Source organism: Dermacentor andersoni, chromosome 10 (genome assembly GCF_023375885.2).
Source record: "Dermacentor andersoni chromosome 10, qqDerAnde1_hic_scaffold, whole genome shotgun sequence".
Classification (NCBI taxonomy): Eukaryota; Metazoa; Arthropoda; class Arachnida; order Ixodida; family Ixodidae; genus Dermacentor; species Dermacentor andersoni.
In genome coordinates this window covers 120,562,760-120,587,992 of record NC_092823.1, presented here as the reverse complement: position 1 = coordinate 120,587,992, position 25,233 = coordinate 120,562,760, and the positions used below count along the sequence as shown (strand labels likewise).

Genomic DNA, 25,233 nt, shown 5'->3' with positions numbered 1-25,233 from the left:
CCGAATGTGGGAATCAAGGACGTTGACTGACGGACATAGGTAGATGCCATGCGTCCTGCAGAGTTTCGAACTGGGACTTTGGCGCCTGAGTGGCGGCGCTTCTGCTTAGGTGGCGGTTAGCGCACGCTGGGTCATTACAATGGTACGACAGGCGTTCTTGAGATTGCTCTTTTTAGGCATGTTGGCATGCGCGCTCGTAGAGAGGACCATGGCGGGTAGACTGCTCAACAAGCTGCTCGGCGGAAGCTCGGACGTCGAGGAAGACGCCAAACTAAGTCCGGTAGGTAGCCCAATCTACTGGGAACACGTGTGCGCGTGAAATCCTCGATGCTTCAAACATGTCTCACTTTCATTGCTTTTTATTTGTTGAGTTAGTTTGCCCTACGACATCAGAAGGAAAACGTTGCAGATAATTATGAAGCTCTGTCTCCCGCATAAAGTTCTAGTTGGTGGAGTTCCTTCATTCTTCCTTAAGCGTGAGGATATGCAAGGAGAGGGAGTCGAACACGTAGAAACAGGACTGAATGAGGGAAGCATCAACTAACAACTGACATTTGCTGAAAGCGCAAGAGAGGATAAGAGGTGAAAGATAAAACGCTAACGCAGAAATAATGGCGTGTGATTCTTTTTTCAACATTCAAATGAAAATAGTTGGTTCTCGGTCAAAGTGGTTAAGTTGTTAAGGCTGACGCGATTAAGCTCAACCTCTTTGAACATTGCAACTCTGGGCCTGTTTTTCATAGAGTTTCCTTTAATATACCAGGGGAAACTAGTGATTGACGGGAGCTTCAAACTTGGTGGTTCAGCCAGCACAAGAATTATTGGTACAGCACATGGACTTGCCTTAACTTCGTCCTTGTGACTCTAAATCGCTGTGCGATTTTGAAAACTGACCACTTTCATCAAAATAATTGGTTAAAAATGCAACAGTTCTCTATTATTGTGGATGGGCGCAGAAACTTATTACTTTCTGGCGCTTACAAAAATATGGTTCTTCAGGGGAAATTTAGGTGTAATAAATAACGCCACGAGAGCGGATCAGACAAATCCACGTATACATTGTACGTGATACACAATTCACGTGGTAGCCATACGATTGCAGCGCCATAGTTTTCTATAGGGATTCTCGTAGATAACTCTATATGTTGTTTACTTAACGACATAACATAGCGCAAAGATACATCCATGAAGGCGACACGCAGATACACGTCTGTTCTTTGTGGTTGTGCCCATGCGCTAAATTATGTCATTTCTTTAGGACGATCCAGTCCAAACACATGTCTTTATGTCGTCTGTGCTGTTTGCGTAGCATCCGCCATGGTGGTTTAGTGGGTATATTTGGTGTTTTCTGACACTGAGCGCGAGGTCACGGGATCGGATCCAAGTCGAAGCCGCTGCATTCCGAAAAGGCTGGAGTGCCATAATGTTTTTGTGGGCGGAGACGTGCGCGCGCTAAGAGACAGAGCTTGCCAAATTATTTCGAAACCGAGTCCTTCTGAATTACTTCGCAGGTGGATCACGCTGCAGCATATCGTAGCGTAAAAATTCCGCGATTATTAGTTAATAGCAGTTGAAATTACTTTCTTGTCCTTTGGGAAGTCACTAAATTTTATAAATTTCAATTTCTGCGGAAAGCTACAACAAACATAAGCCTTAAAAATTTCTAGCTCTGCACTGCGTGTCGTATCAAACGGACCCTCACACAGTAAATTTTCTTCGCTTGGTAGCACCGCTGAATAAATAAAGCCAACTACATATGTTTTGGAAGTGGGGAATTAACGATGAAGTTAAACTTATTTGCGGCTTCACCACTCCTGCTGGAATGCAGGTTGACAGTCTGTTTGCCTTGCGAAGTATCATCAGCATCTTTTCTCGCGAGAACGAGTGAACTAGCTTCGAGATATATATCTTTCTTTTTTCACTTTCCGTGCTTCTAAAAATTTTCCGGTTGGGGGTCGGATATCTTCATGTGTTATCAGCAAAGCATCGCTGTCGCACTGAACGCATCGTAACTTCGCATTTTATGATGTCTGCGTTTGAACAAATATGAGCCCTTGAAAGAATAAAGAAATGTGCCGTGTGCTCTAAAGCGAACAACAACCGATATTAGCCAGTTTGGTGTACAGACGCGATGTAGTGACGTGTGCAGGAGGCCGGTGGTGGTGAGCCAGGGATAGGAGCCGAGCGTCTTCCGGCGTTAGAAACCTTGTCCTCGGCCCAGGTTTCTAACAAACCTGTAAAAGAAGAAAATCTTTCCAGCAGGCTGAAAACACAACCAACGCTCAAACATTTGCTTAACGAATTGTCTTTGCTTTTGTCTCAACAAACCGATTCACGACCGATTTCGTATTGTCGATATGGGCCATTAGGCTGACAAGAAAAAAATTGGGGGTGGGGGGCTTATGCGCAAAAACCACGATCTAATTTTGACGCACAACCTATCGAGACTCCACCGTAACTTTGACCACTTGGGGTCATTTAATATGCACCCAAATGTAAGTACATGAACAATGAATATTCGCTTTTTGACTGAACACAAATTTAGATTGATTATCAGTCATGATGAAGTAGCCAGAGCGTTTTTTGTTACGGATCCATATAGCGGCTCTATTCTGTAGCTATGCGAGTACGTTATAAATATATATGCTTCATGCGGATTCTAAATCACGGTGGCAAATTTCACTTGGGAACTAACTAAAGTCGTTTGTGCTAAGAGTTTATTTGCCTGATTGGCCGAGTTTGAGGCATCACAAAACCAAAAGCCTTGGATGCTTTCGAAGTAAACAGTGTGATTATGCCGCGTAGCCTTATGAAATGAGAATGCCTTGATATGTTATTGTGGGAAAGTTTTCAGTGGCCACGTTATTAATAGCGTAAAGACAGGCACGAGATTCAGCGGTCATCGTAAATGTCATAATTTTTTATTCGTAAACATATTTACATTTGAAATCTTTCGCACGACATAGCTAGAGCCTGACTGCAAAAAAATTGTCACATGAAGATAAATAACATTCCTCAATCTGGCGCAGTAGTCGGCAAAACAATATTGTAGTGGAATTAGGGTGATTGCTTATATAATTAATATCTATGCCGAACATGGCTTGCGTATGCACCAACAAATGGGTACTCCAGACTTTAGTAAAGTTTTTGCGGAGCAAATTCTTTTGCAGAAACAAGGTATTTTCCCAAAAGTTAAAGAGACTAGTTCATGCTATAGGAGATTAGCAAGTGTTTTATCATACGAGTGTGAACAAACTTATGAAATACATTGCGAACTTTATGTACACAGCATCTATATGTAATTATAGGTAATTCCCAGTCTAGCGAAGTTCAGCTATGAAGTCAAATAAGTTTGACTTTCAGGATCACATACGTGAGAACCCATGTCATTTCGGCGAAAAGAAGCCGTGCTAGTCCAGTTACGTCATTGTTGCAGATATGATCTGCTCGAGCATTTTGGAGGTTATGGTTAATAAGACTAACCTGTAATATGAGTAAGCAGAAGTGATCTCCAGGTTTAATTGAACCCCTTGAGTGAACCGCCATTCAGGGAAAAAAAGTATTGTTCTGCACAAAATATACTTTGAAAAGATCGGGATACTGAAAGAATGCCGCCTTATGTTGTCTTGAAGATCGAGCTTGGAATGTCCGTGAAATACAGCCGCACCAACGGGTTTAAATACTCGCTTTTTCCATATGTCATTTCTACGTAGAACAAATTCTGCAAGAACGGTTACGGATTGCGATTCTGATGCCATGCTACGTGATTTGCTTTTAACTGACTTGTTTTGTGTTTGCTTTACTTTGTTTGCTTGCTATACGTCTCTTTTTTTGTGGATCACTTCTAATATGTACCATGTCCCCCCCCCCCCCCCCCCCTGCAATATGCCTTATTGGCACTGCAGAAAATGGCGAATAAGCAGCATACAAAATAATTATAAGTTTGCGCAGTTGGGCTTAGGATGTGATTTATTTGCCAAACAATCAATAGCTCTTTCTGTGCCTTGCTGTGTAAACATTTATCGTTCTTGATAAGCAGAAGCAGCAGTGATACGTTGGGGATTTGCGTTTAGTTTCTAAACATGATGCTGTAGAAGAAGGTCAGCTTGGTGGCGACCTTTGTGATACGGTGGCGAGCGCTCTTGGAAGATGGTTTCTCCAGAAATGCGTCCCTTGGATCCTGAAAGCCTTGGCTTTGTTGCCACTTTCTTAAAGAGGGATTCCACCGTCTAGCGCTCCGCAGCTTCTTCGGTCTCTGTTATCGTCCCTAATTTGCGGGGCCGCTTGGGCTCCGTCGTCGCACCACTTACACACAAAGCTTCTGAAGGGCCCGGCTTACTTATCTAGTTCGTACTCCGGATTGTGACGATTCTTTCACAGCGTTTCGCCGTGACCTTGTTTCGTCACCTACAATCAGGCACTATATATATAAACGACCACAGTGCACGCATCCTGTGGAGAATCAAATTACTGTGCCACCGAGCGAGAGTGCTTGAGAACTATGCGAACCTTAAACAAAATCACGCCCTTATTTTTATGATCACGGTTCCCGACACGGATCGCCACGCGCTTTGTTGGTCGGCCTGCGTAACGGGTCCATCCAGCCGTTTTGAACACAGGGAGGACCCTACTCCTCCGAAACTTTAACACTCGGGTTGTTTACAGGTTTCCTTAAAGTATACAGATGCGGACGCTGTCTCAGCGTCGCTCATTGCGACGTCTACCCCACCATCTCTTTCCAGGACTTAGCCCCGCCCCCTCCCCCCCACACGCGCGCGCACGCACGCACGCACGCACGCACGCACGCACGCACGCACGCACGCACGCACGCACGCACGCACGCACTATATTACATCTATATTTCCCGGTTTCTCAGCTCCCTTTAAGATTTGTCTTGATATTGCTTTTTCATTGCTTCCTTACATCCTTCTTTATTGCTTGCCCTTTGTGTTCCTTAAGGCACAATTTTGAGAGAGTCAGTCGCTTAGCGGCCATACTTCACATACACCGTAGCAGATAAAAACTACAATCATCAACGTACACCCGCTCCTAGAAAGGCAGACATCTTCATATCATCGCACGCCCACTTTCTATCCGCCTACCCGCCTCGCCCCCTTCCCGCCTCTTCGACGCCTTGCCCTCATCGTGCTACGGCGGCGCGAACCCCACCATATTGCGGTTTGAGACACACCTCTCCTATTGGCGCAACTGTCGGTTTGATGGTATAGAAATTTTGCCTGTTGGTCAGCCCTTTCAACTCGTGATTGAGCGCGTGTAGATATTTTCACGTTGACATAGAAAGTACTCTGTGGCGTGATCGAGAGACATGAGAGAAGCTCTGGCAGCAATACTGTACTAGAGTGCAGTGCATACAAATGTACATAAAGGCGCGTCCGTGCTTGTAAATCTCTTAAAAACCGCAAGATGTTTTCATAATGCACAGCTGGCCTTTTGCAGACTTTTGCGTGTCTTTGAATCCCTTGGATCGCCTTGGTAGCGTCGTCATCATCATATATTTATGTCCACTGTACGACGAAGGCCTCTCCCTGCGATCTCCAGTTACCCCTGTCTGCGCTAGCTGATTCAAATTTGCAACTGCAAATTTCCTAATTTCATCAGCCAACCTAATTATCTGTCGCCCTCGACTGCAGTTCCCGTACCTTGAGAACCATTTTGTAACCCCAATGGTCCATTGGATATCTACCCTTCGCATCACATAACCTGCCCAGCTCGATTTGTTTCTCTTAATGTCAATTAGAATATCGGCTATCCCCGTTTGCTCTATGATACACACCGCTCTCTTCCTGTTTCTTAACGTTACGCCTAACATTTATTTCGTTCCATCGCTCTTTGCGCGGTCCTCAACTTGTTCTCGGGCTTTTTGTTAACATCCAAGTTTCTGCCCTATATGCTACAACCTGCAGAATGCAATGATTGTACACTTTTCTCTTCAACGACAGAGGTATTGTATGGTATTGTATAGTGTATACGTAATTCTAGCGAACTCTAAATTTTGCAGATGTGGATGCTATTTGAACATCGGCAGTGCATGTGACTTCTTTGTTGTGATTTTGCTTCGCTTTCCTGCCGAATGGGCTAGCTGGCGCCGATAATGGGGCCCACATTTCCTTTCACTTCATATCAACAATACAAAAAAAAAACTAAATTTTTGATTTACACATCGCACGTTTCTCACCCACCATACCCCCAAAGTTTTCTCTCTCTGTCTTACTTTTACTTATGCGCACCTCAAAAGAATGAACACAACTGAAGCTTCGAATTGTCTTAGGTTTTCGCCTAGCTTAAAGTAGTGTGTTTATCCTTCTCAATACATTGAATAACAGAAAAGATACAGTGCATTGAACGTTCGGCTTGAGGCCAGGACAGAGGGAAATGCCCAAAGGGAGGGGGGAGGGGGCTGGCGAAGGGCAAGTGCATCCAGTGCGTGATCGCTTGCATTGATGAGACAGAAGACTCGGTAAAGTACACTCCATTCTCGCCAGTCTCGATGGGGTCAGCCGGTTAGCTGGGTAAGAGACAGAACTAAAAGAATAGAAGCAAACTTGAAAAAGGGGAAAGAAAGGTGGCCGGCCACCTTCCTGTCGCTTTGTCTCTGTCTGCCTCTCGATGTCTATTTTTTTTTTAAATTTCCTGGTGTTCTCATATACCAACTAGCCCAACGAGTCACTCTTATCAAGAGACAAAACGTTACTGGAAGGCAGCGGGGCTAGGCACATTTCATTCCTCAAGCGACGGGCTGCGGTGGCGCCTGTTCACGGGTGAGCGCCGTGGAGTGCAGCGCGCGTCTTTTCAAGGCCAAGAAGGATGACCCGCGCTCGCTTATCGGTAGCCTGGCGGTCGCGTTTCACGCCTGGCGACCGTGTCAAGAAGCTCTCGCGCATACACCCTCCCATGCGTCATCAATGCGTCACGGATCCCGAGCACCGTCAGCGGCGCGCGCATCGCGCACGCTGAGGGGACGGTACGGGCTCCACGCCGTCTCCCGGAAGTCCTCGCGTGCGGCGCTATCCACATGTTGCGTGCGAAGCCGTGCAAGCAACGGTAAGGAGCGCGGGGGTGAAGCGAGCGCGCGGTAGTCAGTCAAGGCCGGATTGAGAAGCGAGATGGAGCCCGGGGGCCTATCGCCCCTCGCTGTTGCGGCGACTGCTACGGGGCATTCATGCAGTGTACGCAGTTCTAGGCCTCGTTGAGACGTACAATCGTAGACGTATGTATAGTCACGGCCGGGCTAGAGACACGCACTCCTAAAATAGCGCGCTCCTTTCCCCTCTAGACCGGCCGTGGTATCGCAGTGTTAGTGGCTGCGTCTTGCAGCACACTGTTTAACCAAAGCGCGCTGAGACACGCGACGATCATGCATCCTTGTCCGGGCCGTGCAAACTAATCTGGTTTAAAGAATACTAAAGAATACACCCATCTCACTACAATGCTGAAGTCAGCAAGCGAGAGCGTATTCTGCATCGTCAATGTTTCGTTCATTCATTCCTTGTAATCAGCGACTGTACTCTTCCTATATATATATATATATATATATATATATATATATATATATATATATATATATAGATGACACCACAAAACCATAAAAATCTGCAATATTCCCATAAATCCGTAAATCGTACACCACAAAAATTCGTTATATTTTTTCAAGGGAAGAGTAACTGAAATTAGGATTTCTAGCGTGTGATGGTTGATCACAGCGCCGGAAGACGTCGCTAGATGCGATGTTGTCGGTGGTATTCCGATATACGTACGCGTTATGCAACGCATGTTCTCTGTTAAAAGTGTCTATCTCTAATATATAGAACGACGAATGCGTACAAGCACCAGTCATATATATCTGAATATCAACACTCCTATAAAGAAGTTCATCACCATCATCATCAGCAGCAGCCTGGCTACGCCCACTGCAGGGAGGTGGGAGCCTCTCTCATACTTCTCCGACTACCCCGGTCATGCGCTAATTGTGGCCATGTTGTCCCTCGAAACTTCTTAATCTCATCCATCATCATCATCATCATCATCATCATCATCATCAGCCTAGGTATGCCCACTGCAGGGCAAAGGCCTCTCCCATACTTCTCCAACTACCCCGGTCATGTACTAATTGTGGCCATGTTGTCCCTGCAAACTTCTTAATCTCATCCGCCCACCTAACTTTCTGCCGCCCTCTACTACGCATTCCTTCCCTTGGAATCCATTCCGTAACTCTTAATGACCATCGGTTATCTTCCCTCCTCATTACGTGTCCTGCCCATGCCCATTTCTTTTTCTTGATTTCAACTAAGATATCATTAACTCGCGTTTGTTCCCTCACCCAATCTGCTCTTTTCTTATCCCTTAACGTTACACCTATCATTCTTCTTTCCATAGCTCGTTGCGTCGTCCTTAATTTAAGTAGAACCCTTTTCGTAAGCCTCCAGGTTTCTGCCCCGTACGTGAGTACTGGTAAGACACAGCTGTTATAAACTTTTCTCTTGAGGGATAATGGCAACCTGCTGTTCATGATCTGAGAATGCCTGCCAAACGCACCCCAGCCCATTCTTATTCTTCTGATTATTTAAGTCTTATGATCCGGATCCGCGGTCACTATCTGCCCGAAGTAGGTGTATTCCCTTACCACTTCCAGTGCCTCGCTACCTATCGTAAACTGCTGTTCTCTTCCGAGACTGTTAAACATTACTTTAGTTTTCTGCAGATTAATTTTTAGACCCACCCTTCTGCTTTGCCTGTCCAGATCAGTGAGCATGCATTACAACTGGTCCCCTGAGTTACTAAGCAAGGCAATGTCATCAGCGAATCGCAAGTTGCTAGGGTATTCTCCATTAATTCTTATCCCCAATTCTTCCCAATCTAGGTCTCTGAATACCTCCTGTAAACACGCTGTGAATAGCATTGGAGAGATCGTATCTCCCTGCTTAACGCCTTTCTTTATTGGGGCTTTGTTGCTTTCTTTATGGAGGACTATGGTGGCTGTCCGCTATAGATATCTTTCAATTTTTTACATACGGCTCATCTACACCCTGATTCCGTAATGCCTGCATGACTGCTGAGGTTTCGACTGAATCAAATGGTTTCTCGTAATCAATGAAAGCTATATATAAGGGTTGGTTATATTCCGCACATTTCCCCATCACCTGATTGATAGTGGGAATATGGTCTATGGTTGAGCAGCCTTTATGAAATTTTGCCTGGTCCTTTGGTTGACAGAAGTCTAAGGTGTTCTTGATTCTATTTGCGATTACCTTAGTAAATACTTTGTATCCAACGGACAGTAAGCTGATAGGTCTACAATTTTTCAAGTCTTTGACGTGCCCTTTCTTACGGATTAAGATTATGTTGGCCTTCTTCCAAGATTCCGGTACGCTCGAGGTTAAAGAAGTTGGTACCTTGCAATAACGGCCGGCGCACCGCTAGATCTCCGAGGCCATGCAATGTAACTTTGCCATGCCAAGGGATTCCTACGACAAGGAGTTGCTTGAAAAGCACGCCTCCAGTCCTGCGAATTGGAGGACACGACGAGAGCAGTTTGGAAATGTTTTTTTGTTAATTTAGAAAATTTCCCGTAGTCTCTTTTGAGGCAAGTGACCGCATTAAGTCGAAGGGCAGTGCGGGAAGCCACCATCCGGTAGAGCTACTGTATCATGCATGAAACAAACGCTCGTATTTAAAGAGACATCATTGTGTCAAACAGTCAGCCATGGCGAAATGCACATGTTGCTTCTCGATACGAAACCATGCCGCCACGCGAAAGCGGATCTAAAGAAAGCTTTCGCACCACAGTGAAGAGTGACGCGACAACCGATCGCCTAAGCAAGGCGAAATTAGGCACAAGGCCATGGAGGAAATAAATAAACTAAAAGAGGCCATTATGTCACGCAGCCAGCCTTTGCAAGCTAACTTTCTTCGAAGCGGTCTTCTTCTTTCCTTTTTCTCTCTCAAAAAGTTGATCCAGCACGTGACCACCACGTGAACTAGCACGTGAACCAGCACGTGAGGTTTTAATGCGTTCGCATTAGAAGTGTCATAGTAGGAAAAAGTGTGTGTGAAGTCTAGGAAATCACTCACATGGCGCACGCACGCACGCACGCACACACACACACACACACCATCGTCATCATCATCAGTCTATTTTATGTACACTGCCAGGACGAAGGGCTCTCTCTGCGATTTCCTATCTGTCCTGCTCCAACTAGCGCCTGCGAATTTCTTAATTTCATCCCCCCCTAGCTTTCTGCCGTCTTCGACTGCACTTCCCTTCTCTTGGCACTCATTCTGTAACCATAATGCTCCACCGGTTATCTAACCTACGCATTACATGCCCTGCCCAACTCCATTTCTTTCACTTAATGTCAATAAGAATATCGGCTACCCCCGTTTGCTCTCTGATCCACACCGCTCTCTTCCTGTCTCTTAACGTTACACCTAACATTCTTTGTTCCATCGCTCTTTACGAGGTCCTTAACTTGTTCTTGAGCTTCTTCGTCAGCCTCTAAGTTTTTGCCCCATATGTTAGTACCGCTAGAATGCATTTAAATTTTCTTCTCATAATCAGGGTCCCTTGTTGGTAATTGACTTAGGCAAATGTATTCATTCACAAGAGGCTGACTGGTGATCCTGAGCTTTTGCTGATTTGCCAGGCTATTGATCATTGTCTTCGTTTTGTGCACATTAACATTCAACCCCACTCTTACACTCACTCTGTTGCCGTTCTCAATCATTTGGTTTAACTCGTTTCTAGTGTTGCTGAACAAAACAATCATCTGCAAACCGAAGGTTGCTGAGATATTCGCCATCGCTCCTTACTCCCAAGCCTTCCCAGTTTAATCGCTTGAATACTTCTTCTAAGAATGCAGTGAATAGCATTGGAAAGACTGTGTCTCCCTGTCTGAACCCTTTATTTGCACGTATCTTCCTACTTTTCTTGCGTAGATTTAAGATAGCTGTGGCATATCTGTAGATATTTTCCAAAGTATTTACGTAAGCCTCCTGCACTCCTTGGCTACGTAATGCCTCTATGACTGCTGGTATCTTTACGGAATCAAATGCCTTTTCGTAATCTGGGAAAGCCACATAGAGAGGCTTATTGTACTCTGCGGATTTCACGATAGCCTGGTTAATGACATGGGTGTGATCCATTGTAGAGTATCCCTTCCTGAAGCCAGCCTGCTCCCTTTGTTGACTGAAGTGTCGCCTTTATTTTATTGAAAATTATATTTGTGAATATTTTGCACAATACTGGAAGTAAGCTAATGGGCCTATAATCTTTCAATTCTTTAAAGTCTCCCTTTTTGTGCATTAGTATAACGTTAGCATTCTTCCAGTTCTCTGGGACCCTTGCAGTCGATAGACACTTCTCGTGAAGAGCCGCCAGTTTTCCAAGCATTATGTCTCCTCCATCTGTGATTAAATAGACTGTTATTCCATCTTCTCCTACCGCTCTTCCTAGTTTCATGTTTTGCAAGGCCCTCCTGATTTCATCGCTAGTCATAGGAGGAGTTTCTGTATCCTGTTCATTACTACTTCATGTGTAGGTAACGTGACTGCTTTGGGTTTTGTACAGATCAATATAGAATTCTTCCGTTGTTTTTATTATATCTTCGGAATTGCTGATAATGTTACCCTGCTTAATTATCTTTCATATTTCAATGCATACATTTTGGCTTGTCCTATGCCAAGTCTTCTTTTCACTGATTTCATGCTGCGTTCATTTAATACTGCTTCTTCAGTCTTTCTTACGTTATAATTTGGAGTATCCCATGTTTTCTCCTTGTTGATCAGTTTTGACAATTCCGCGAATTCAATCAGATCTCCTGCGTTGGACGCTTTCATTCTTTTTCGTTTATTTATTAGGTCCTTCGTTGCTTGGGAGAGCTTACCTATTGGCTGCCTTCGGGCGTTACCTCCCACTTCAGTTACTACTTTTGAAGCCAGCCTAGTTATGGCACCATTCATTACCTCTATGTCATCCTCATCTCGCTGTTCAAAGGCTGCATATTTGTTTTCAAGTACCACCGTGAATTGGTCTGCTTTTATCCTTACTGCGTTGGCCTCTTTCTTCACCAATACTACTCTTTCTAGCTTCAAATAGAGGTGCATCCTAGCACTCACTAGCCTATGATCCCTGCACTTTATCCTACGAAACTCTTCTACATCGTGCACTATGCTGGGATCGGCAGAAAGTATGAAATCAATTTCATTTCTTGTTTCACCATTAGGGCTTTTCCAGGTCCACATTTTGTTCCTACGCTTCCTGAAGAAAGTGTTCATTATTCGCAGCTTTTTACTTTCTCCGAATTCTACCAACATCTCTTCTCTAGTGTTTCTAGAATCGACGCCGTAGTTGCCAATTGCTTTTTCACCAGCCTGCTTTCCCCCCACTTTTGCATTGAAGTCACTCATTACTATAGTATACTGAGCTGACGCTTTTCTCATCGGTAATTCAACATTTTCATAAAGCTGATCTACTTCATCATCATCATGATTGGAGGTTGGAGCATAGACTTTTACTACCTTTAATCTATACCTCTTATTAACCTTTATTACGACTACTGCTACCGTCTCATTAATGCCGTAGAATTCGTCAATGTTGTCCGCTACGTCCTTATGGGTTAGGAATACTACTCCATACTGCTTCTTATCTGGAAGTCCTCTATACAGCAGAGGACGTGGCCATTAGTCAGCACTGTATAAGTCTCCCCAGTTCTTCTAACCTCACTAAGGCCAATGATATTCGAGACAATGCCTGATAGTTCCTCGAAGAGTCAGCTGGCTTCACTCGAGAGAGTTCGGGTGTTAAATGTTGCCAGGGTCAGTTTCTATTGGCGGCCTGTCCGGGTGCAGAGATTCTTAGCACCCTATGCTGCGTTATAGGTCTGACCGCCGCCTTGGTCAGGTGCTCCGCAGCTGCTGGGGACTGAGGGCCATTGGTTGATCGAATGAGTTATTTTAGAGGGAGTGGCCGAATGCTGCACTAGGGAAGCCATTTCCTGTTCCGGTGACGGAGTACCTTTTGTTGAAGCTTAGTGGGTCGTCTTAATTGGATTAATATGGCTTTATTGGCCCTCGGTAAATTTGGCGATGTCAGGCGACCACCGTTTGCCATATACATGTTCGGGTGCTTTTCCCGTGATTCGTCCTTTCTGTATTGTATAATCGCTGAGCATCAGGATTGTGACGTAACGCTTCCTCCCAGACTATCTTTCTTTCTTCCACGGTTTTCCCCGACGTCATGGGGATCGCCATGTCGGAGCACTAGCACGATTAGCAGCTGCGCCTTTATCTCAACCACCTAATTGTTTCCGGCTCATCGCCAGCAGTGCCATGGAAGCTGGGAATGGGTTCTGGATGTAACATCTGTGACATATCCTGAAAGCTATACTTATGTTCTCATAGGAAGCATATAGAGGGACTACTTGCTAGAGCCAAGAGTGCAGCTGTGTCGAGTGGAATAGCGCTCTGGAATACTCGGCTTAGCTTCAGTGGGGGATCCGATGAGAACCGCGGCGCGTTCAACATGAGAAGACAATTTCTGCCGCGCAGGCTGGTCTGATGCACAAGAACGGCTACCCGGTCCAAGTGCACCACGTGATCACCGAGGACGACTACATCCTCGAAGTGGACAGGATGCCGTACGGCGTGGAAGGTGACACGCCTAACCAGAGGCCGCCCGTGCTGTTGGTTCACGGGATCGTTTCCTCGGCTGCAGACTTCGTCATCAACAAGCCTCACCAGAGCGCAGGTATTGCCGGTGCCCTCAGGGAAGGTGTGTCGATAAACCAAAACGCATTGACTAACTACGTTAACGCCCTATCATTTCGCGGCCCCAATCATTCGCGAATCGGGGACGTTGGGCACATCCGCGCTTACTACACGTAGGCTTCGCAAATTCATGCTTGTGCCGTATAGCTTGGTTGGGCTCTATAATCTCATTTACGTTACTTTCCTTTTGAAATGCGAATAGCTTTCTTTGGCTCTTTCGCCCGTTTCTGTGGTCAGACGTAGTTCGCGGCCGGACTCTCACCGCCTATACAAGTGTGCCGATGCAAGTGACGCATGGTCTCGCGCCACTGTGTTGCAGGGCCAGTTCGTCGCCAAACGCCCACTATCGTAGCTCTTCGAGACGCACGTGCGTCCTCGCGAGAGAGTCTGAAAGACTTTAGACGCTGTTGTGGAGCGCTCGGGAAGGACATCAGTCGTCTTCTCCCGACGCCCCTCTCAACCTGTGGCGGCTGAGGGAGAGGAGGACAGCAGTCGCCTTAGGGCCGATTTATGCTCGAGCCGCCCATCGCCGCAAGCCGCACCGCACGCTTGCGGTCGCGCGAAAAATGGCACATATCCGGCACTTGTGCACAAATTACCATTTACACTGTGTGCACAGTGTATACCTTCCACATTGTAAACCGAAATTTGTGCACAAGTGGTTGATACGTGTAATCTTTCGCGCGACCGCACGCGTGCAGTGCGGCTTGCGGCGATGGGCGGCTCGAGCGTAAATCGGCCCTAGGCGTTCGCGCGATCTGGAGACAATGAAGGAATCGCCTTATGCGGCCGCTACAGAGTGGGTAGAACGGCTCTGTACTCTAGGACACTGGTCCAAACGGGCTTCGACACTCAAAGCCTTAAGGGCTTTGCTGAAGTTTTTAAGGACATGCGAATTGTGCGATCGCCTTTGAGTGTTGTATCGCGTACTATCGCGTTACTGCGTGGATGTTCCGATTTCTCTTTTTTTTCTCCTCTTGTTCTTCTTTCTCCTTTTATTTCCTTTGCCCCTTTCCCCAGCACAGGGTAGCCAGGCGGTACTTACACTGGCTAACCTCCCTGTCTTTCTTCCTCTTTGTCTCTCCTCTCCTGTACGCTGCGTGAAAGCGCAGTGAAACAGCGCAGGCTGCCCTAATGTCCTCGCTGCACCAATGCACGCACTCAATCGCAGTATTCCTTTAATAAAGCGAATAGCTGTTTAGAAGCATTTGGCTATTCGCTCGCATTGACAATCATCTTCGATGGTTTATGCGCGGTTTCCTGAACCATTTCTGTCTTTTCGATACAGGACAGTCTGCCTAGCCTTCTGCGCAACGTTACCAGAAGCAACGTTGCTTCTACGTGGCACATCGGCCGCATACGTTCTTCTGATGCATCATTTCTCGTGCATCACTTATTTTCCGAAAACGGGGGAAAGGGGCAACGAAAACTATATGCCTAAGAGTGTACAGGTCATACTTCGCTGAAGTGGTGAACATATCGCTTATCTAAATTAAAGTCCAGGCTGAGTGGAGAAGTACAGAAAAAGAAGTAAATTTTTTTTTCTCACGAATTCTGTGCACCGAAAACCTTTGCGGTCGCTTGGAAGTACGTGGTACCGTTGGCGTGCCCTTCTAATTTAACTGCTGTAGTCATACTTGCATGGTTTAAAAGATGGTCGCTTGCGTTCGCATCTGTTCAACTCACCTTTATGTCCTGTTAACTTGAATGATTCGGTGGTGCCATTTTGTGGTAACTTTGACAAGGACGATAGTGGTTGTAATTTTGAACACGGGACTAAACGTTGTGGCAACGGGGATCTTAGAGGAAGCACGCCTGTACTGCATTTCTTCATGAATGCTATTCATACTATGCGACAATGCGTGCGTTCACGAAATATTCAGACATGCTCTACGCATTTAACCGAAGCACCAATTGAGGTTATACACGAGTAAGAACGCTAAGGTTACTTGGCGAGGCAGTGGCTTTAATCTTCGCTATCTTCGATAATCTGTGGTATGCGCATCGCAGAGCCATCTCGGCCAATGAGCGGATCAGTTTATTTCAGAAAAAGATGGATCGTGGCCTAAAGCGATGTATCCCAGGCTGCGAAAATTACACCAGAGAGGAGGAAAGAAAAGGAAAGGAAGGAAAGGTAGGGAGGTCAGCCAGACGCACGTCCGGTTTACTGCCCTACACGAGGGAAATGGGTTGAGGGGATGAAAAGAAAGAAAGGAGAGGGATGGAGGAAGGAAATATCAGTGCGAGTATGTGCGGTAAAAACAATACATTTGTACTGCTAACTGCCTTAACTCCTCACTACAAGAAATTTTGGCTGTTCGAGCGTGTGGTGCGTAACAGCTCCCACCCCATATTCGCCCACGAAGACTAGGTCTTTCATCGACGTCACACAGAGGTTGAATGACCTTACAAATGTTGTGACACTTGACAGTCACATACACTTTCGGTCGAGGCTAGCCCAAGTTGCACTTGGCGCGAACTTTCGTCGGGCTGCAGGCAAGGTGCGGTAATCAATTATTTGGAACACCGGGGAGTAATTGAGACTTTGTACCGTCATAATTGAGTCTACTCCTACCTGAGAAAGCGAGAAAAGTGGTTCACAAAAATTTTCTTTTGTCAGTACTCCTTTTCTAAAGAACAAACAAATATTCTAAATGCTCTCAGATGTCCTTTACATGCGCAGGCTTTCTTCTAGCGGACAGAGGATTCGACGTATGGCTTATCAACAGCAGGGGGACGCCGTACTCCAACTACCACAAGACGCTCACCACGGAGGACTCGGAATTTTGGGAATGGAGGTAATAACGAAATGGGCGCGCGGGCGTTGTGAAACAAGTTAGGGAACGTCTTCCCTCTCGCCACAAGTTCTATTTGAAAGTAAATGAAGCGTGACAATGCAAACTACCGGAGAAACGTTTGTGGTATCGCGCATTCTGATGACGTATATACCATGAGTCCTATGTGACTTGTGCCTAATTCAAAAAACATGCAAGGTCCATTTACCTGAACAGAACGAAGATAATGCTGTTTGCCGTCGTTTGGAGCAAGGCGCACTGTTTTGTACATTTCACCTAATTACTTAATAATAGTTAATGAACTTCTCAAACGTTATACTCAGAGCTAAAGCGCGAATGACAAAATTGTCGACCAACCTGAATGAGTATTCTTTGGCTTAATACCTGCTGCACAAAACTTTTTTCTAAGCCTGAAAGAAACCTCGCAAAAGAAAGAAAGAAAAAGAGGTGCCACGCGTATAATCTCACGGCACATTCATACAAAAAGATAAAGGTTTTGTACTTTTATTATTATTATTTTTTGCTTGAAGTGAAGCCGCATGAGTACCCGAGGCATTTAGCCAGTTAGTGTTCTCTCTTATGAGCAGGTAGAAAGGGACGTCTAACATTTAATGCGTAAGATTTCAATACGCGTTTATTTGAAACTGACTGCAACGGACTTCTGTCAGTTTCAGCTTGTTTTGTCTCGGCGCAGGGCATGTAGTTTATGGTGCATACTTTGTAAAGTGCCACTACGGGAAAGACGAACTGCTGTCCAACCTTTTAAAATCGTGTTTCGTTTCCCGCGAGGGGACTAAGCCTATGCAAATATATAGAAATGAGTAACCTTGCAAGCCTCGACGGTACCGGTATGGATGGCGAGATGCTGTCATAGCGCGCTACACATAACTACCTGAGGACAGAGTGCGTAGCGTGGCTTTTCTGCAGGCTCTATAGTGACAGGGTGCATCCAACGGCCTGAAAAGGAAGTCTTGCAAGAGTGGCCCAATTACTGCTGGTCCAGCATGCCATGTAATAAAAGCGCTTTTAGACTACTGTCTGGCGATTTTTTTAGGTCTATCTCCTTGTGCACGTGACCTTCTGGCTAAGAACAGGGACTTTGAGAATTATGGCACCCAAAGCTAGCGGACGCAATTCGCTGGGCGTACAATAGGGTGCAAAAATGGCACAAAAGTACATAAAGGGCATACAACAGGGAGTTTAACAAATAAAGCGCCTATAGTTGCAGGAGGCTTACCGATTAGGCGTACAAAAGAACGCGAAAGGCGTTCTACCGAATTTCGTTTTTTTGGGTAAGCAAAGCTGCTTCAGAAGGGAATACGTTTGAGCATTTTGAGCAAATAACGATAATGTTGCTTTGTTGCGAATGATAACACGCTTGGGTATGCTATTTCCAAAGCTGCCCAAACATCTATAAGCGTAAACACTACATATAAAAAAATTAGTGACTGCACTTTGGCCCATTCTAGTTTACAGAACTTCCGACGGGTCGTTTGTGGAAAGGCTGTGGACACTATAGTTGAAAGAAGTTGGAGGCAACAAGTCCGCAGGCTAGAGAAATCTATCTACAGGGTGTGTCAGCTAACTTTAGCCGAGTTCTAAAAATATTCGCGTGCGCTATTTCGCTATATTAATGCTGGTCTACTGCATTTCTTAAATTCGGTGAATGCAGCACAAGTTGTTTATAGCATCGAAGAACACAAATGAACGAAAAATTGCTGAAAATGGCTTTTTCTTGTTTTCCAAATATTGCGTGGCGGTGTTTTTGTCGGTCTTCGCAGCTTTGACGAGATCGGTCGCTACGACTTGGCGGCAACGATTGACTACGTTACCCACGTCACAGGATTTATGAACATCAGCATCGTTGCGTGGTCTCAAGGCTTCACGGAAATGCTGGTGCTTCTTTCGACGAGACCCGAATATAACGCCAAGGTTTGTGACTCTGTCCACACCGTCCATTGAGCGTAGAGTCTGTAGAGCGTCGACACTCTATCTATATATTGCTTTTAATTATTATCACTACCTTATGACCGAATAAAGGCTGTTTAGTTCTATAGACAAAGCCGTCAATTACCCGCCGTGGTTGCTCAGTGGCTATGGTGTTGGGCTGCTGAGCACGAGGTCACGGGATCGAATCCCGGCCGTGGCGGCCGCGTTTCGATGGGGGCGACGTGCGAAAACAGCCGTGTACTTAGATTTAGGTGCACGTTAAAGAACCCCAGGTGGTCGAAATTTCCGGAGTCCTCCACTACGGCGTGCCTCATAATCAAAGTGGTTTTGGCACGTAAAACCCCGTAATTTAATTTTGAAAGCCATCAATTTGTCATCTATTTTGGCGAATTTGCGCTTCACAGATTTGTAGACAGTGTTGTTTGCGCAAAGTTTGTGGACATTAGTCGAGAAAAAGTGTAATGTCAAGTTCACAGGCTGTTGTGCGCGTTTTGTGGAGAATAACTATTAGGCTGTTTACTGTAGAGTATCCAAATACATATTCGTGGGAAGCATTCGCTGAACTGGCAGCGAAAGAAGGTATTCATAGGAGATTTTGATACCTTGGGTGCTGGCGTCAGCTATATTTTACCTAGTTATGCGAAGACAGCTTTCCACTTATGCTGCAATGTAAAAAATAGAATAAAAACGGAAGCTAAAAGCGAAAACTTGGAGTGTGTTTTACAGAGCAAACGCAGAAGAAATGAGGACATTTCTGTGTACAGCCATGACGAATGCACACGTATCGTAAAGGCTTTCTTGAACAACGCTCTTCGATCCGGTACAATGTCCCTCAATCATCAGGACATCAGCACAAGTTTCTTACAGTTTCAGACCAGTGAAGCAGCACTTTTGTCAGTGTCACCTTATTTGTCACAAACTTGACTATACGGGTAAAGTACAACATACTTGAAGCGCATTTACAACATACAAGAAACGTTTCTAGAGGAACATGTCTCGCGAAATACATACGTAAGGAGACAAGAATAAGAATAAGAACAAAAATGGAAAAAAAGAAGCATACAGAAAGTGCGCTGGCTGCCTTGGGGTTGTACGCCATGACATGCCATAAAGAAATTGAAGGGGAGATAAAGGCTTTGATACATTTCGTGAACAACAACAACAACAACAACAACAACAACAACAACAACAACAACAACAACAACAACAACAACAACAACAACAACAACAACAACAACAACAACAACAGATGCACTAGCCTTATCCATAGAATACATATGTGAAAACTAGGAATGTTAACTCTGACAACATTCAATGATCGTTGTCAGCGATACTCTTGAGAGTTAGCCGAATTTGCAAGTACAATGCAGAATATCCTTTTCACTAATAAAGAAGAAGTGGGATTTCATTATCATGCATGGCGAAGGCGAGAAGATGCGGCAATTTCAGTGCAAATGAATGAAGTAATTAACACAGTGGAAACAGTAAGTATAATATGATGCAAAGTACAAAAATAAGAAAACTCTCAGACACTGAAGTATAATTCTTTAACATTAGCAGGGAACTATGTGCTGCTCTTTAAGAAACCGCCTGTGTTCTGCTGGTTTCTGATAGGTAAATCTCGTGGCAGGCTACGCACCGGTGGGAAACATCTCTCACATCGAAACGCCGCTCACTCTTCTGGGTCCCGTCGCCGAGCTCATTGCCGTGAGTAATCGTGTCATCTCTTAAACGCAGTTTTTTTTTTTTGTGGCGCCCGAGGAGTTTCGATAGCCTGGTCAGTTGTGGTAGATGTAATGTGTTGGCGGACTGTGTGTATGGACGGCAACGCGTGAGGAGGAGCGGTACAGTGGTGGTGCCGACGGGAGAGAGGTTTACTGAGAAGCAGTAATTATGAGGAGAGTGACGCAAATTAACACACACTCATACGAAGCAAAAAGGGCGAGCTACACTGTCAACCTGTCCTGTCTCGTCCTGTCATTCGGCTTGCTTCCTTCGTCTGAGAATGGGTTAACTTAGGGAGGTGTAAAATACAGATCTCGAAGGCCACGTTTTGCTGGATGGATGCGGTAGAAGCGCTTGCGTTAGGTTTTGGACACCACGTTTCTGTGGACACAAGCACTGGCATTATAGGGTGAGAGGAAGGCACGGCGCGATGCCGATTGTCTGGCGCCACGGATGAGGTCTTCAGGCCACGGATGACGTCATCAGGTCACGGCTGCCCACTGCAGACAGCACGCAGGCCGAAGATGTCGTCATGCACCCGTGCTCACTTGGCCATGGCTGGTGGAGTGGACGCGAAAGATTCGCTTACACGGATTCGAACTCTGTGCATGGGATTTCATGACGATTCTGTGACAGAGTATTGCAGCGAATTTTTTATTCTTTTACCCTACCTGCGTTAGGAATAAAACAATGTTACGATAAGGAAGCCCTACAGATGGAAACCGCCAAATCATTGGGAAGGATTGTGGGCTGCAGAATCTTTAGGAATTGTGAAACGTTGAAGTTCGGCAATATTGCCCTAGAATACCTTGAATGCGAAAAAAAACGCATTCATAACACTGAAGGGTGAAATCACGAAATTGTCAAAGGTTTGCTAAGAACGCTTGATACCGCTTGAAAGGAGTGTTATAAAGAATGATTTGCCTGTTGTTTTCACCTAATTTACGACTGCTACCGGATAGGTAATTCATAATCAAGTGGATATTTAAAACTAAAACAACATAAATAGAGAAAATCTTTAAGCTACGCAACATTTCCCTACTTATACAATACCAGCCAAGTTGTACTTTGTGCACGTGCCTGTCTTTGCCACGAGCCGCAACAATCGACGTTCACAAACAGCCGCTCTTAAAGCGTAACAAATTGCGCAGTCGGTATTCCACCACTTCACCAAGGGAGGCCTCCTGACGTCCACTCCCACGACCCAGTTCCTGATCACTCAGTTCTGCAACAATGTTTTCCGTGGGGCCTGTTTCCTACCAGTCAACGTTGCCGTGGGGGCAAGCCGAGAACAGTTGAACAAGGTAAGTCGGCGGTCTCGCAAAGGGCGCTTCTAAATTTAGAAGTCGATTTACCAGTGTACTCTGTGGACTTCCCTTACTTCCCGAGTCAGTTTTTGTGGTGTGCCACCTAGCCGATGTATAGAAAAGCGTGTAAGGCACATAGCCGGCGCGTTTCTTGATGTGTAATACGTCTCTGTCTCTCTAAGGTTGAATATGTGGTGGTGTCGATGGCGTGATGAGTGGATGTGTAGCGCTAGTATGTGGTATTTTGTTTAAACGAAGCCTTATAATGTAAATTATGCAGATAATTTCGAGGAGAAGAGAATTTAATAACGCAAAGGGGTGAAACTATTTTTTTCAGGCCCTCTACAAAAATTAATTCTGCTCAGTTGATTAATTAATCAACTCATTGGCTGATTAAATAGGAAAAAGAAGAGTATGAGAGAAAAGTGAACATTAGGAAGTTTAAAACATTTACTCCTTCAATGTAGACTATTTACACATGCTGTCAGATCGGTTCCAAATAATTTTGCTGGGTCACAGTGTCACTTTTTTTCCAGACCCGGATACCCGTGTACCTTGCCCACATGCCAGCGGGAACGTCAATACGTAACATAATTCATTACACGCAGGTGAGCAATGTTCTCGATATGGTTTCATTAACTAAGAGCTGCACATGTTTCGAACTGCTAGAGCTTTCTGTGATACTTCTTATCCGCAATTTTTATAAAATATGGAATACGCTGAAAGTACTGAATAAAAGAACTCCTCTATGACAGTCTAAAGAGATCCTCGCGGTGTATGCAAGAAAAACATCATACAAAGCGATATTTGTCGTCTTTCTGTCTGCAACGGAAAACTACTTAGGGAAAGCCACCATGAGTTCTCGGAAGAAAAATAACTTTGTAGTCGATGAAATATTTCACGCGGTCTTCAGTGATCGAATCTGAAGGGTGCCATACCCTGGGCACTGTCAAATTCCTCCGTATTGTCAAAATCGCCATCTCGTCAGCTCTGATTGGCTCAAAAACGCCAAAACGGCGGAACTCGACAACACTGACAGCGGCCATAATGGCCCCGATATGTATCGTCTGACTGGAGTCGCTGACTGCTGACAAGCTGAAGCCTCGAAACTACCGGTTTAGTATTGTGAAATAATTCGCTCAATCTAGCAGATCAAAAATAAGAAAAGAAAAAGAACAAGCGTAGTAGGCCACAGGAGACTGTGGATAACAGGCACCTCATCTGAAGGCGTTTTTTCTTCGTCGTTGCTTGCAGATTTATAAAGCAGCTCTGCCGCAAGAAAAACAGAAAGGAAGAAAATGAATATGAGCGTGCGTTTGCTTAAGCTTCGAGAACCGTTTATTTTCTCGCATACATACACATTTCACGCAAGGGAGCTCAGGAAAGAAACAGCACCTTTATTTTAGGAAACTCGAGTGCCAAGACTTGGGACTGAAAGATATCTATGGTGCGGTAAGCAAATTAGCGCTACCGAGAACACGCTCTCACTGCCGCGTTTCCCTCGGTTTTAGCTCCGCATTTTACAAGTGCCGCTGAAGGAGGCGGGCAGTACAGTTAGCGCAAACATTTTACTTATGTAACTGATGTTAATTTACTTTTTCAGATGTACAGAGCGCAGAATTTTATTATGTACAACTACGGTTTCGAAGAAAATTTGATACGATACAACCAGGTGAGTTAACTTATATGCTAACCCACGGGACCATATTATGCATGTGTGTTTTGGCATATATTTAATATTGTAAGCGATATAGTAACTTGTTAGCCCCACATTAGTGCTACCGACACATAATGCAGTGTTAATAGCGCTTATCAGAAAACAACATTCTTTGCTGATGCATGCAGTTTTATCAGTTTTCAGTTCCGATAACATCTTACTGGGCAATAGTGATACTAAACAGTACTTTCTCACAAAACTATGAGTTTGCATGGAATCGTAAGAACATATATGCTCCTGATATTTACTTAATGTAGCTGTTACATAAGTTCAATATGCAGGAAGTAAACCGCTGATAGGCTTGCAGTCTGTTTTACAAGCCTTCCCTATGAAAAATACCCATATGCCTTTTACCATATTCCCATATGTCAGTAAAGGTTCACATGGGGATGCACGGTTTTTTACGCAGGATTGAATATATGATTATATGAAATTATGGATGTGGAAAATACGGGATTTCCCTACTAAAAGTAACGTTACGCTATATACCTCCCCCACCCAGTAATCAGATGTGACCATAGGCACCTGGTGGAAGCAACGAGAGGCACTTTACAGAACATGGTGGAACTGCAGCTCGAATGCAACCGCTGAATGCGGAACACCTTCCAAGGCTTACAGTGTGCCTATGTGTCACTTAAACAAGCAACTTGCGTGACACTTTGCAGAGCGCCGATTCGTTGCAAAATGCAACGCAAGATGAACGAGTTAAATTCTCGTACGACGAGCGGAGTGGGCTTTTAGCCAAGAAAAAATTACAAGTCCATTGCATTCATTTGTCGCCTTATAGTAGAATATATGTATATGTTCTTTCAGTAAGTGTTATTGTACCGGGAAGTACGACCAGAATGTTAGCGAGAATGCTCTTTCAAAGTTTTTAATTTTGGAAAGAAACATTGAAAAGATTTTGTTTTCAAATGTAGCAAAGGAATCGGCTCCACAGTGCGCACATAAATATGCCCATTAAAGGGCTAATAGAGCATTTGTCCTCATCCACACTAATACCATTGACAGAATATCGGGTTACTGGTGGCGTAGACGTGAGCGCCTTGCTGGTGGTGCCATCATGCGACGCATTGTTTAACTAAAGATGATACAAAGTTATTATGGCACTGAACTACCGCATTAAACTTAGGTTAGTTATAGTTGGTTATAGCGTGGTTATGGACTTAATTATGGTTATGGACTATAACTTAGTTATAGCGTGGTTATGGACGTAATCTTTAACATGCCTCTTATTTTGATATCTTCCTTCGGTGAGAACCAGTGGCGTAGCAACGGGGGGGGGGGGGGGGGGGGGACGTGGGCCCCGGGTGCACGGGGCCAGTAGGGGGGGCCTCGACTACACCCGGGAGGGGGGGGGGGGGTTAACAGAAGAGCTATCGGCCCCGGTTGCCAGACGACCTAGCTACTCCACTGGTGAGAACCCCTTCGTAAAGCAAAAAATGCTTCCAACGCGTTGTCGCTGGCCAAAGCGTCGCAAGACGTCGCTAACAGCGTTGTTACTCGCTTCTACGTCTCTGCTAACCCGCTGGTTTGTGAAATAGGTTATATAAACAGACAAGCGAAAACTCGCCAATCTCGTGCCACTGCGTCACTTCCCCGTGTACACGGCTAACTGAACACGTGGCCCCTACAACGTTCCTTACCCTTATACCCAGCCTGAACCCTACGAGTACCCTCTGGAACACATCTTCGCACCCATTGCTCTCTTCACCGGCGCCGCGGACCGCTTCGCCGATCCGAATGACGTGCAAAGCCTGAGGAGTCGAATAGGCGACGCCATCGTCTTTGACTACGAGATTCCGCAGGACACGTTCATGCACCTGGATTTCGTCGTCGGCTACGACGCCACCGTGATGCTCCACGAACCCATGGTTGCGCTCGTTCAAGGCTTCAACGAGCCGCTTCCTTGGCCCCTGTACAAGCGACGGTGACGAGCGTACACCTTACGTTGAAA

The 25,233-nt window shown here is 45.3% G+C and overlaps 1 protein-coding gene across 1 annotated transcript; it reads left to right on the top strand.

Annotated features, from left to right (window-relative positions):
* LOC126546180 (gastric triacylglycerol lipase-like) lies at positions 1-25,233 on the top strand. Its single transcript, XM_050194321.3, has 9 exons — positions 1-280; positions 13,564-13,762; positions 16,466-16,580; positions 18,359-18,509; positions 20,142-20,234; positions 21,404-21,556; positions 22,096-22,167; positions 23,163-23,231; positions 24,935-25,233. The coding sequence occupies exons 1-9, from the start codon at positions 140-142 to the stop codon at positions 25,208-25,210; spliced, it is 1,269 nt and encodes a 422-aa protein (XP_050050278.2). The 5' UTR covers positions 1-139; the 3' UTR covers positions 25,211-25,233.